The 12,236-nt window shown below is 43.8% G+C and overlaps 1 protein-coding gene and 1 long non-coding RNA gene across 3 annotated transcripts in view; one reads left to right on the top strand and one right to left on the bottom strand.

The window, feature by feature from the left end:
- The window catches only part of LOC111527185, a 38,044-nt gene that overhangs the window by 11,155 nt on the left and 14,653 nt on the right, over positions 1-12,236 (bottom strand). The window contains exons 3-4 of one of the 2 annotated variants that reach the window (XR_002726582.3): positions 9,693-9,839; positions 6,475-7,035 (exon numbers count right to left, since the gene is read on the bottom strand). The exons of the other annotated variant lie outside the window; for it this stretch is intronic. This is a non-coding gene — a long non-coding RNA (uncharacterized LOC111527185). Of the gene's footprint in view, positions 1-6,474; positions 7,036-9,692; positions 9,840-12,236 lie in introns of those variants that run through there. 2 annotated transcript variants of the gene reach the window in all.
- Positions 1-12,236, top strand: part of TMC3 (transmembrane channel like 3) — a 39,967-nt gene that overhangs the window by 21,017 nt on the left and 6,714 nt on the right. The window contains exons 11-17 of the mRNA XM_023193392.3: positions 1,406-1,515; positions 4,527-4,605; positions 5,953-6,198; positions 6,922-7,050; positions 7,608-7,675; positions 9,883-10,011; positions 11,861-11,971. Of these exons, the coding sequence (XP_023049160.2) occupies positions 1,406-1,515; positions 4,527-4,605; positions 5,953-6,198; positions 6,922-7,050; positions 7,608-7,675; positions 9,883-10,011; positions 11,861-11,971 (872 nt within the window). The remainder of the gene's footprint in view (positions 1-1,405; positions 1,516-4,526; positions 4,606-5,952; positions 6,199-6,921; positions 7,051-7,607; positions 7,676-9,882; positions 10,012-11,860; positions 11,972-12,236) is intronic.

The raw sequence follows: 12,236 nt of genomic DNA, 5'->3' as shown, positions 1-12,236 counted from the left end.
CTTTTTAAACAATCATCTTCCCCCCGCCTCCGTTGTGTGAATATTCTCATAAATAGAAAATCACCAAGTGAATGGTTATGAACAATTTTGGAATTCTAAATATTCATTTTAAAACCACTGTACTGAAAAGTTGGCCCAATTTATCTGTACAGATTTGAAAGGCAGAAATAGCACAAAAACCATCTCTCAGACCATTTCTATGAAAATTATTATCCCCGTTGGGATTTAAAAAGAAAGGTGTGTAAGATGGTCATCAATTTACCATGTGCATATTTATCAATGTATAGTAATTCATCAAAATCTGAGTCTACTCTACCCTAGGTAACCTTTTCCCATGCCTCTATTTTATGCCAATCGAATTACTGCGTACTTGTATGTTTACAGATAGAAATATGAATAGTTTTTTAAAGATATATTCAGAAATTATTTCTTATTTTATCTCAAACATCTGTACCAGCTAAAACTCCTCTTTCTTCTGCTGTAAGTACAGAGAAACAAAAGCCGGGCATAATTCTCTAGATAATTAATCTTCCATGTACAGAAAGAATATTACATTACCTCTCAGGCTTTCCTTCTCTATTGGTAATAGTTGCAGTTATTTCCGTCTTCCATCCAAGGTCAGGGAAGTATAAATACTGTGAGATGGTAATTGGGGAAATTGTGGCAGAAATGTTAGTGAATCCTTTTTGCTTTTTGAGTCAAGGTTTCACTCTGTTGCCTAGGCTGGAGTGCAGTGGTCCAGTCACAGCTCACAGCAGCCTCAAACTTCTGGGCTCAAGAAATTCTTCTGCCACAGTTTCCCAACAAGCTGGGACCATAGGTGTGTGCCCCCCAACTTTTTTTTTTTTTTTTTGGTAGAGATGGGGTCTTGCGGTGTTGCCCAGGCTAATCTTGAACGCCTAGCCTCAAGCAATTCTCCTGCTTCAGCCTCCCAACGAGTTGGGACCATAGGCATGTGCCAGTTTTTTTCTTTTTCTTTTTCTTTTTGGTAGAAATGGGGTCTTGCTGTGTTGCCCAGGTTGGTCTTCAATGCCTGGCCTCAAGCAATTCTCCTGCAGCCTCACAAATCTCCCAAAGTGTTGGGATTACAGGTGTGAGCCACTGCACCTGGCCTAGTGAATCCCAAACGGCATGTATGAGTGTCCTCAGAACATTTAAGGAGAGTTCAAAAAAAAAAAAAAAAGGCCATGATAAAGTGGTGGCCACCTTCATGGTGGCCATGATAAAGTGGTGGCCTCTGCTAAAAAAGCTAATTAGCAGAGATTTGGGGAGATTTTCCATGGAGGATCCAAGGACCCTGTGGATACCCACTGATCCAATATTAGGGAAAGAGATCAAATGCACATGGTGAGGCTTGATCAGGGGTCCTGGGAATGCCTGGCTCTGGCATGTGCTCTCTCAACAGGTCAGTGTGGTGGTCTCCCTCGTCACCATGATAGCACCATCAGCCTTTGACCTCATTGCTGCCTTAGAGATGTACCACCCCAGGACCACGCTGCGCTTCCAGCTTGCAAGGTAAAACAGTCCTGCCCAGAAATGCCACCTGTGGCTCACCCATGTGCCCACCCACAGTGGGAATGTAAGTGCCTCAAGAACCAGGGCTTGCTTCTTTTCTCTCAGACACTCAGCACAGAACTTTACTTATGGATGCAATTCAAGAAAAGCATAACCCAAGAGGAGGGATAGGGGAGGAGGCAGGAGAAGAGAAGCAGGAAGGGAGGAGGAAGACCAGGATGACAAGGGTAGAAGAAATGGATGAAAAGGAATGAAGAAGAAGAAGAGGATGAGGAGGAGGAGGAGAAGGGAAAGGAAGAAAGGAAGAACAGGCAGAAAAAGAGGACACAAAAGGGAACCAAGGGTCGGGTGCAGTGGCTCATGCCTGTAATCACAGCACTTTGGGAGGCCAAGGCACGTGGATCACCTGAGGTCGGGAGTTCAAGACCAGCCTAACCAACATGGAGAAACCCTGTCTCTACTAAAAAAAAAAAAAAAAAAAAAAAATAGCTGGGCATGGTGGCGCATGCCTGTAATCCCAGCTACTCAGGAGGCTGAGGCAAGAGAATCGCCTGAACCTGGAAGGCAGAGGTTGCGGTGAGCAGAGATCATGCCACTGCACTCCAGCCTGGGCAACAAAAGCAAAACTCCAAAACAAACAAACAAACAAACAAACAAATGAACAAAAGGAAACCAAGAGGAGGACTGGCAGTGTGTTTGGTTTTCCTCACTGTTCTGTTTTCTCCGTGGTTTAACTCTGAGTGGTGAGAGGGACCCATGTTGTTTTTCCAGATGCAAGAAGAACAGTCAATGCTTTGTGAACAGTTCCCCCAAAGTATAGACTCAAAGAGTTCCTTGTGGATATGCCTGGAAGCTTTGCCAGGAGGGTCAGTGGCTGTGACAGCAGGTGGTTGAGGAAGACTGGTGCACCCAAGGGAATGTCCTGGAACACCTTCTGTGGGAGTCGGAACAGCCACACTCATTTTGAGCACTGGCTTTATCAGTATTTTCCTGAAAAATCTGTCTGTCCTCCCTGGAGTATGGTCTCTTCATCTACAAATTCAGCTACTGTAGTAGGGCTGGGTGAGGCATTGTTAAACTGAATGTGGCAGAGGGAGGCAGTGAGAGCCCTTCTTACCTGCTCCCACCTTCACCCTGGTCTACACTGGTTTCTCCCCGTTTCCTTTTGTAACACCTAACAACATTCTACAGAACTAATTTTCCACAGACCACTTTGGGAAGATTCGCTCTCATTCAGGAATTGGCAAACATCTCCCCAAAAGAACTAGATAGTAAATATTTGTGGTTTTGTGGGTAAGTCTCTATCACCACTACTCAACTCTAAGGTTCTAGCATGAAAGCAGCCACAGACTATATGGCGATGAACAGATGTGGTCGTGTTCCAATACAACTTTACTGACAAAAATAGGCAAGGGTATGGTTTGGCCTGAAAGCCGTAATTTCCAACTCCTGAAATTCAACTGTCCTTTCGAAGAGAGAAAACATGACTAGAAAAAGCATGGAGTTGGTCAAACCTTCATAGCCCAGGGTAGATCTGGGATGAGCCTCTCAGCTCCCTGGCTCCTATTCCTTGTTCTTTCGGCTCCACCCAACATGTCTTTTGACCTGCAAGAGAGAAGCTCCTTCCTCACTAGCAAGTATTGGGTGGAATCAATTCCATTATTGCATTTGGTCTAAAGGCAATGCTATTATATAAATTGGCCTCATTATTCATGTTCAAAACTAGAGAAACAGAGGCATCAGAGACTTCCCCCAGACAAATTAGGGCTAATTCTGGTAGTAAACGTAAGACATATTATTTCAGTTCCATTAACTCACCAGCAGACTGTATTAGCTTCTATCCAAGGTACAGAGTGATGGTAATGCCGAGACAGCAGGAGAGGAAATGCATTCATTCAATCCTTCCTTTGGCCAGCACTTACTGAATACACACTGAGGGACTTCCCTTGTACTCAGTACTGTAAGTGCATTGTGCCCACAGGAATCCCTTCTCAATTCAGAGGGAGAGCCGATGTGAGTTACAATGCTACCCCCTGGAGACACCACTTTCCTGTTTCTCTCCCACTGCCTGCACACGGGTGGTCAACTCTATACTTGAGGAGATGTGGAAGGCCTGGGGAGATGGTTTCAACTTGGAGTCTTTTCCTCAAGATAAAGATGCTTTCCCATCAACTTTCTCAATTGGTTTCATGATTCTCCCATCAATTGGTTTCATTTTTCTCTAAGAGCTAAGTGTTGTCTCACTGAAGTGTGTATAAACCTGTCATTTCCTTTCTCACTTCATTTTCCCAGACAGGTTTCCAGTAAGACCCAAGGCTGCATCCTGGAAATTCCATGATGTGTTTTCAAAACCTTCCAGCGCTGGGGAAGGTGACATCAAGTCTTTGACCATTGGCTGATCCAGACTGTTGCTGGCAGATTCCATTCACTCCCAGTGGCTGACAGGGTGTAGCTGTACCCACAGCTCTTCAGTGCTTCTGAGGGGCCCAGGCTGCATTTCAGAAGCAGAGCACTGAGGTCCTGAAATTGCATTCTGCTGCTTTTTAATTGTGTGAACTTGAGCTGGTGACTTAGCTCCCTCTGTGCTTCAATACACTTGTCCCTTAAGTGGGGATTATTACAGAGCTGTTGTGAGGATCAAGTGAGATAATGCATGGGAAATCAATTCATAAACCAGAAAGCATGACTCATAAACTACACGTTAGGGCTCCACTTCCTAAACTCACACTTTCTGCTACACTAGTGTTTGTAAAGTACAGATCCAAGGATAGGCTATAGCAGAATCACCTGGAAAGGCTGTAAAATGATTTTCAGACCCCTTCCAGACCTACTAAGGGTGGATTCTGGAATTCTGTCTTTTTAAAAATGCCCTCGAGGTGACTCTAAAGGAAACCAAGTGTGGCAGCCACTGCCTTAATACATCTATGAGTCTCTAGAACCATGTGGGGGCTCTAGAACCGTGGACTTGTATGTCATGGTCTTGTCTCTCAAGGTGGGTTTGTGGCTTTCAGGGTCCTTGTGCTGTATCTGGGAAATCTCTACAGCCTGATCATTGCTCTCCTGGACAAGGTTAACAGCATGAGCACTGAGGTGAGCGTCCATTCCAGATAGTTGTCTGCCCCACCTCTGCCCTCCCTGCTACCTCCTCCCAACACCAGGGTCATCATCGTGGACAGGATCACTGATTGTACTTGTACTCCATAATCATGTGCAAAACTTGACTTTGCTGGAGTCTTCTCAAGGTAAGGAGAGAAAAATTATCCTTGCTTCCCAGATAAAGAAATTCAGGCTACAGTGCATGGCTGGTAAGTGATGGTGCTGGGATGAGAACTCCAGAATTTTTGACTCTTTATATCATACTACCCCATTTCTTTGAATCCCGTCGGGAAAAGGCTATCAACAGCTATTGCAAACGATCACAGGAAGAGCAGCAGGCCATGGGACTCGCTTAGAAAGCCAGGACAGAATAATCATTTCATGGGGAACAGTTCAGAATGGACTTACTATCCCAGCCCAGCAGGAGTATCTGCTCCCAGCCTAGGGTAGCTTTGATGTCCACTTTTTTTTTTTTTTTTTCTTTCTTGAGACAGGGTCTCGCTTTGCTGCCTAGGCTGGAGTGCAGTGGCACAAGCACTGCTCACTGCAGCCTCAACCTCCCTGGGCTCAAGTGATACTCCCATCTCAGCCTCCAGAGTACCTGGGACTAGAGCTGCATGCCACCATATCTGGCTATTTTTTTTTTAATTTTTTTATAGAGATGGGGTTTCACCATGTTGCTCAGGCTGGTCTCAGACTCCTGGACTCAAGCGATTCCACTGCCTTGGTCTCCCAAAGTGCTGGGATTATAGGTATGAGGCATCACACCCAGCCTGGTGTCCACTTTCAACCTGTCCCACCTATTAGGATATCCTGAATGGTGGAGGAAAGGGAGGAAGAGAGGGGGTGTTCTTTTAGGGTTGTTTGCCCAAGGCATATCACACTAACATCAAATTTCAAGGTTTATAGGCAGATGAAGCCACAGAGAGTCATTTTTCTGCATTGGGGCTTTGAGGTTACATAGACCTGGGTCTTTACCTGACACTTACTAGCAGCGTGACCTTGAGCATTAGGCTTCAACTCACTGAGTTTCAATCTCATCTGAACACGGGGTAATAATCCTTATCTAAAGCTCTTCTGAGGATAAGTAGAGTTAACATGTGTTACCTAAAACAGTTTCTGACCCTTACTAGGGATGAATAAACACTATCCATTACACCACTGTGTTCCCTTATTGGGGCCAACTCTAGTCAAGTGGTGGTCTAGAAAGAGAAAGAGGAGGAATGATTACTCCCAAGCAATGCAATGACACCCTTGGGGTCCATGATGGATTCTCATTTACAAATATGTGGACTGCCATTTTTCCTTCTCACCTCCTTCCCTCCCTCTATCTCTCCCTAGGAAATGGCTACCAAAAATAACACAAGTCATTGGATAGATTCTACCACCTCCTTTGCAACCAGGACAGCCCCTGAAGAAGAGAAATGGTCCACATCTCGGCCTGAAATGGGGCTCAGGAAAAACAGCACATGGGCCTTGGAAGAGACCAGCATTTCAGGTTACACCATGCCTCTCATAAAGACGAACAGGACTAGCCTCTACCCTCAGAGTCCACAAGACCAGTGCTGGGAGACATACGTCGGTCAGGTGATTCTCTTTACCCTTACAAAGTGCTGTCATATCCATCTCATCACTTAACCCCTGCAACTCTCTGAGCTGTCCCTGCCCCATCTTATAGAAAAAGAAAGAAAAATTCAGTGAGGTTTATGATTTTCCAAGTCTCAAAATTAGAAAAGAAAAATAATCAGTGCAAAGACTCAGACAATATTGACCATGTGCTGGGTCCTGTTCTAAATGCTTGTTCCTCATAAGAGTCCTATTATTGTTAACCTTATAGGCACAGATGAGGAAACTGAGGCACAGGTGGTCAAGTACTTGCCCAAGGACACAGATAGTAAAGAGCACAATGAAGTCCTGAGCCCAGGAATTTGCTCCAAAATCTGTACCCTTAACCATGTTGTACAGAAAACCTCAACCCCAAGGTATTAGCCCATGGAAATGAGTCACGGGCCTCGAGTCTCCAGCAGCTCAGAACCACAGACCTTATATTCCTTCCTAGTTTCATGTGATGCTGGCCTCAGATATCAAAATTCACGTTCAAATTACCCAATATTTATTGAGCACCGTTTATGTACCAGAAGCCCAGTCCTCTGCCCACTGCAACTTACAAATATGAGAAATGAGGATGCCATTGGAGGGGCCCACTGGCTGGGGCCCACAGCAATGAACAGAAATTAGGAGCACCCCGAAGGAAGAGTGACCATGGGAAGGGTGGGGCATGGTGGCATCCAGGAACACCCTGTGTTTCAGGAGATGCTGAAGCTCTCCATCATTGACATGCTCTTCACCGTGGCGAGCATTCTGCTCATAGACTTCTTCCGAGGACTTTTCGTGCGGTACTTAAGTGACTACTGGTGTTGGGATCTGGAAAACAAGTTTGTAAGTAAAATGCTGTGTCTGTTGGGAAAGTTTATATGGCCAAATCCATCCTTTCTCATGCTGAGGCTGGGAAACAGTCCAGTATAGCTGAGGAGCACACATGGAAAGAGAATACAAGTGGGAAGAGGAGACAGGTGCGGAAAGCTGAGCTTCTACTTCCTTGTTTTTTTTGTTTGTTTTTTTGAGACAGGGTCTCGCTCAAGCGATCCTCCTGCCTCAGCCTCCCAAGTAGCTGGGACTACAGGCATGTGCCACCATGCCCAGCTAGTTTTAAAATTTTTTTTGTGGAGACGAGGTCTCACTATGTTGCCCAGGTTGGCCTTGAACTCCTGACTTGAACTCCTGCCTCAGCCTCCCGAAGTGCTGGGGTTACAGCACAAGCTACAATGCCCAGCCCCACCCCTTCTTAACATTTACTGTTTGCTGGGAGGGCCCCAAAAGCACTGATCTCTAAGTGCTCATAAAAGCAAAGAAGTCTATATAAGTGTCTGTAATAAATGGGTTCATGCAAAGAACTTTGGAACTTGTTTAATGCACAAGTTTATTTTCTCTTGTAGCCTGAATATGGAGAATTCAAAATAGCTGAGAATGTGCTACATTTAGTCTACAACCAAGGAATGATTTGGTAGGTATCAAAGTTTCTTCTTGCCTTTGCTTACATCTCATCTGGGCTAAGATTTTAATTTACTTAGTCTGGATGAGACACGGCCATAATAAACACAGTTATGAGCATTAAGAAAGGATGTTTCCAAGAGAACTATTTCACATGTATATTAATTTTATTGATGGTTTCCTAAGAAATTTGCAGGAAGACACTAAAAAGAAAATAATCCATGTTTAAGCTACTATTGGTCACAGCCAAAAAAAATCTGCACAGAAACTAGCAGAATATACTCTTAGGGAGGACTAGGGTAAGGCTGGGAGGAGAGGCTGCTTCTCCTTAGTGAGGACTTCAGGAGTGGCTGCGGGAGACCTTGGCCAGTCTGTCCTTGCTCACCACCCTCCCTCCATTTTCCTTCTAATGTTCACTTAGACACTGGGCCCAGGAGCACAGCCATCCCTCAGACTGCAGGCCCACCCTTGGGGAGGCAGGAAGTAGGGAAGTCTGTTCACCCATGGCAACTCCCAGGCCATGGCAATCCTGTCTTTGAAGACACTGAGGAGCTGGAGGGGTCCTGTGATCCCACCCACACATATGCGTGTGTCTGTGGGCCACAATGGAGAGCTCCTTAAAAGATCCCACCATCTCTGGTTTTACCTGTTGGACCGGAAATAGTGCTATTTGTTAAAACACAAGCAAACAAAAAAGAAGAACCTGGGACGTTCCATACAACCAGAAAACACTATCTCTCTTCATAATAATTCAGTAAAATACATGGCAATTGAGAGGTATAAAGTAATATGCCTCCTGTCAAATTCTGCGTTCTTATAGTCCACTGTATTTTGCAAAATATCTTTACAAATACAGTATTAAAAATAATATGTGACATTGGCCAGGTGCAGTGGCTCACACCTGTAATCCCAGTGCTTTGGGAGGCCGAGGCGGGTGGATCACGAGGTCAGGAGATCGAGACCATCCTGGCTAACACAGTGAAACCCCGTCTCTACTAAAAAATACAAAAAATTAGCCAGGCGTGGTGGCGGGTACCTATAGTCTCAGCTACACGGGAGGCTGAGGCAGGAGAATGACATGAACCCGGGAGGTGGAGCTTGCAGTGAGCCGAGATCATGCCACTGCACTCCAGCTGGGTGACAGAGCAGAACTCTGTCTCAAATAAATAAATAAATAAATAAATAAATAAATAAATAAATAAAAATAAATAATATGTGACATTTATTTAATAGTGCTAGATATCAAGTACTTTTCTACCTATAGTAACTAATTTAATCCTTATAGTAAACTCATGAGGTAACTGCCATTACCTTCCCCTTTGATGAGAAAAGATGAGAAAACTGAAATGCAGAGAAGCTAAGTGTCTTGCCTAACATCCAACATAGTGACAACTGAACATTTCTTGTTAGAAACATTTTACTTATGAAACATATTCTTATGTCTACGCTTATTTTCACACCACTAAACCCAAATTCCACAAGTATCAGATTGAATGCGTATCCAATATAAACTGATTTAGACTGAAGTCTGAAGACATGGGTTTTGTCACCTAGTTGACTTTTTTTTCAGGGTGACCATAAGTCCCAGCTTTCCTGGGATCATCTGGTTCTTGCCTGTGGGCTCAGTTATTTCACTCCCCAAGTCTCCCAGGTTTGGATGATACAAGGTCTGGCTTAGCAACATGTCTTTGGTTTCCCCATATCTACCCTTGTTGTCTATCAACTGGATATTTACCTCTCCTCTCACTATTGCAGAACAGTAAACAAACTGAAATGTGTGAGGATGCTTAATGCCATATCCAGCAAAACTAGGTGCTCAACATATGTTGATTAAACCTGAAAGTCAGTAATTTATTAACGTAGTCCTCCTCATAGATAAACAAAACCAGGAGCTGGCCCCAAACAGTAGTTATCCATTATTTGCCTCCTTCCCAGAGGAGGATTTTCCTTTGCTCAACTGTGAAAAGAGAGACCTGTGAAAACAGTTGTCCTTTGCAAAGAGAATATTTTTAAATAGGATCAACACCCACCTTCAGTGACTTGTCTTATCTTTAGAAGGTGGAGGGTTGTGGTCTCGGGACTTCAGGGGCTTTTCCAGTTCTTTAAGCATAGGGTGTAAGCCCCAAAGTCTTAGAACCATGTTCCTACATGGGGCTTCCATAGTCCTGGGAGATAGGCTGGAAGAGAACAGATGCAAACTGACCTTCCTCGTGGTTCCAGGATGGGGGCCTTCTTCTCCCCATGTCTCCCAGCATTCAACGTTCTCAAACTCATTGGGCTCATGTACCTGAGGAGCTGGGCTGTGCTGACCTGCAATGTGCCCCACCAGCAAGTATTTCGAGCCTCAAGGTGAGTAAGAATAAGATCTGATCATGCAGATATCTATATATATATAATCCATGCCTGCCTTACCCAGGGGTCTTCTAGCAAGGAGTCCCCCCAACTCTCTTCCTGTCAAAATCCTGCCTGTCCTCCAATTTTATCTCCTCCAAGAGCCATTTCCAATGCCTTACTCTTTCAATGAATCCTCACTCCTCTTGAACTCATGACACTTAAAACTTTTTGCCAAAGTTTAATAATCCTTTAGAAAAAAGTATACAAATCATAAATGTTCAGCCTGATGAGTTTTCAAAAACTGAACACAAGGCACTCAGATCAAAAAACAAAACACAAATGGTACTCAGAGCATGCCCACTTGCATGGGATTCTAATCACTGCCAACTTCTAATGGCATAATTAGGCTTGCCTAGCTTTTACTTGATGCAAACGTGATCACACACACACGGTATGTGCTCCTTTGTGCCCAACTGCTTCCACTCAACATTGTGTTTGTGAGATTCACCTCACTGAGGAAATACACCCCAATTTCTTTATCCTTGGCTCCTGTTGATGGGCATGTAGGTTGCTTCCAGCTGTTAGCCATAATGAGTAATGCTGTCTTGGACATCCTAAGTGTCTTTGTTGCATATATACCTAGGAATGCAATTGCTGGGCCACAGGGCATGCGTATGTTCACCTTTAGCAAATAGCACCAAAAGGTTTTCTAAAATGATCACCCCAGTTTACATATCTAGCAGCATTATATGAGAGTTCCAATTGTTCTATAATCTTGCCAACACTTATTATTTTATCTGTTTTAATTTTAGTCATTTTGGTGAATTCATAACACATTCTAAATACTTTGATTCAGTTATTTTACTTTGACATAATGGTTATGTGTGTCTGTATCAGTGGCTTTCAAACTTTTTGCTCATGACCTACTTGACAATGCATTTACATTTTCTCTGGTGACAGCACACATATGTTAATACATTCAGAGATATATGTTTTGATATATTTATATATGTTGTATATATGTATATATATTTATTATATGTATGTATGTGTGTCTGTGGATAGAGAAAGAGAACGAAGTTTCACAACTTACCACTTTCTTACTACATTCTGTGCTCTTTGAAATTTTCTATTCTCTTCTAGTCAAGTATTTTTCATGAAAGAGAGACACAGAAACAGACCAACAGAGAGTACTAGCTGAAAGTAACTAAATTGACCCCTCATTCTCTTTTCTGAACTGTGTACAGAGCCTGGCACACCAAACAGGTCTAAGCTGCCCTCAGGGGAGCCCTGGGCATCCAAACTCCCTGACACTAGCTTAGGGCTCAGGGACCAGGACTTAATCAGACAGAACACATACCCTGGGCAGCCACGTGCAGGGAAGTTGAGTGCAAATCACACCCAAGTGAGAGAGTCAGGAATCATAAACAAAAGAGCCAAACCATCCCGAGACATAAGAGACAAGTTCAAGCCTGGGAATAGCAGAGGGAACCATTAGGTAAGGACCCAGATGGATGGGCAATGCTTCTAAGATTTTTCCATAAATTGAGTTTACTGTGTGGAACTCCTGGGTGCCAGGGTGAGTTCACCACTCTCATGGTTTGAGGTGAACAGGTGCTCAGCAAATGTTTATTAGATCAACAGGTTGGGTGGGAGATGTCTGAAGTTCCTTTGAATACTGATTTCTAGGTTTCTAAGCTGCATGTGATCCTATGACAGATCCATTCATAGGTAACCCTGAGAGGAGGATTTTTAGTTTGCAAAGAGTCAGGGCAACTGTTTTTGTGGCAGCTCTTTGGGCATATGCAACCCTGGCAACTGGCTATGGAGTGAACTTAATGCATGGCATTTGATTTATCTGCAGATCCAACAACTTCTACTTGTCAATGCTCCTGTTCATGCTGTTTCTGTGCATGCTGCCAACTATTTTTGCTATTGTCCGATACAAGCCATCTCTAAACTGTGGGCCATTCAGGTAAGTTTCATTCCCAGCTCTGCCCAAAATGACTGACAGCTATAGGGGAATTAAATCATATTGAACTGAATTGTCCTCCCGGCTGACAGAGCAGGTAAACAGGATAGAAAGATTGCAAACCCACATGTTTTAAATTCAAGACCAGTTCTCTTTCCTTAAATAGCAGGCTACCTTTAGTATAATCATCTCTGTGCTCATGTTAAAAAATACAATCCTTTTAAAAAATACAATCCTTTTAAAGTGAAAAACAGCATGACTGTGTGCT

This window comes from Piliocolobus tephrosceles, chromosome 6 (assembly GCF_002776525.5).
Source record: "Piliocolobus tephrosceles isolate RC106 chromosome 6, ASM277652v3, whole genome shotgun sequence".
NCBI classification, from domain to species: Eukaryota; Metazoa; Chordata; class Mammalia; order Primates; family Cercopithecidae; genus Piliocolobus; species Piliocolobus tephrosceles.
This window is presented reverse-complemented; position numbering and strand designations above follow the sequence as displayed.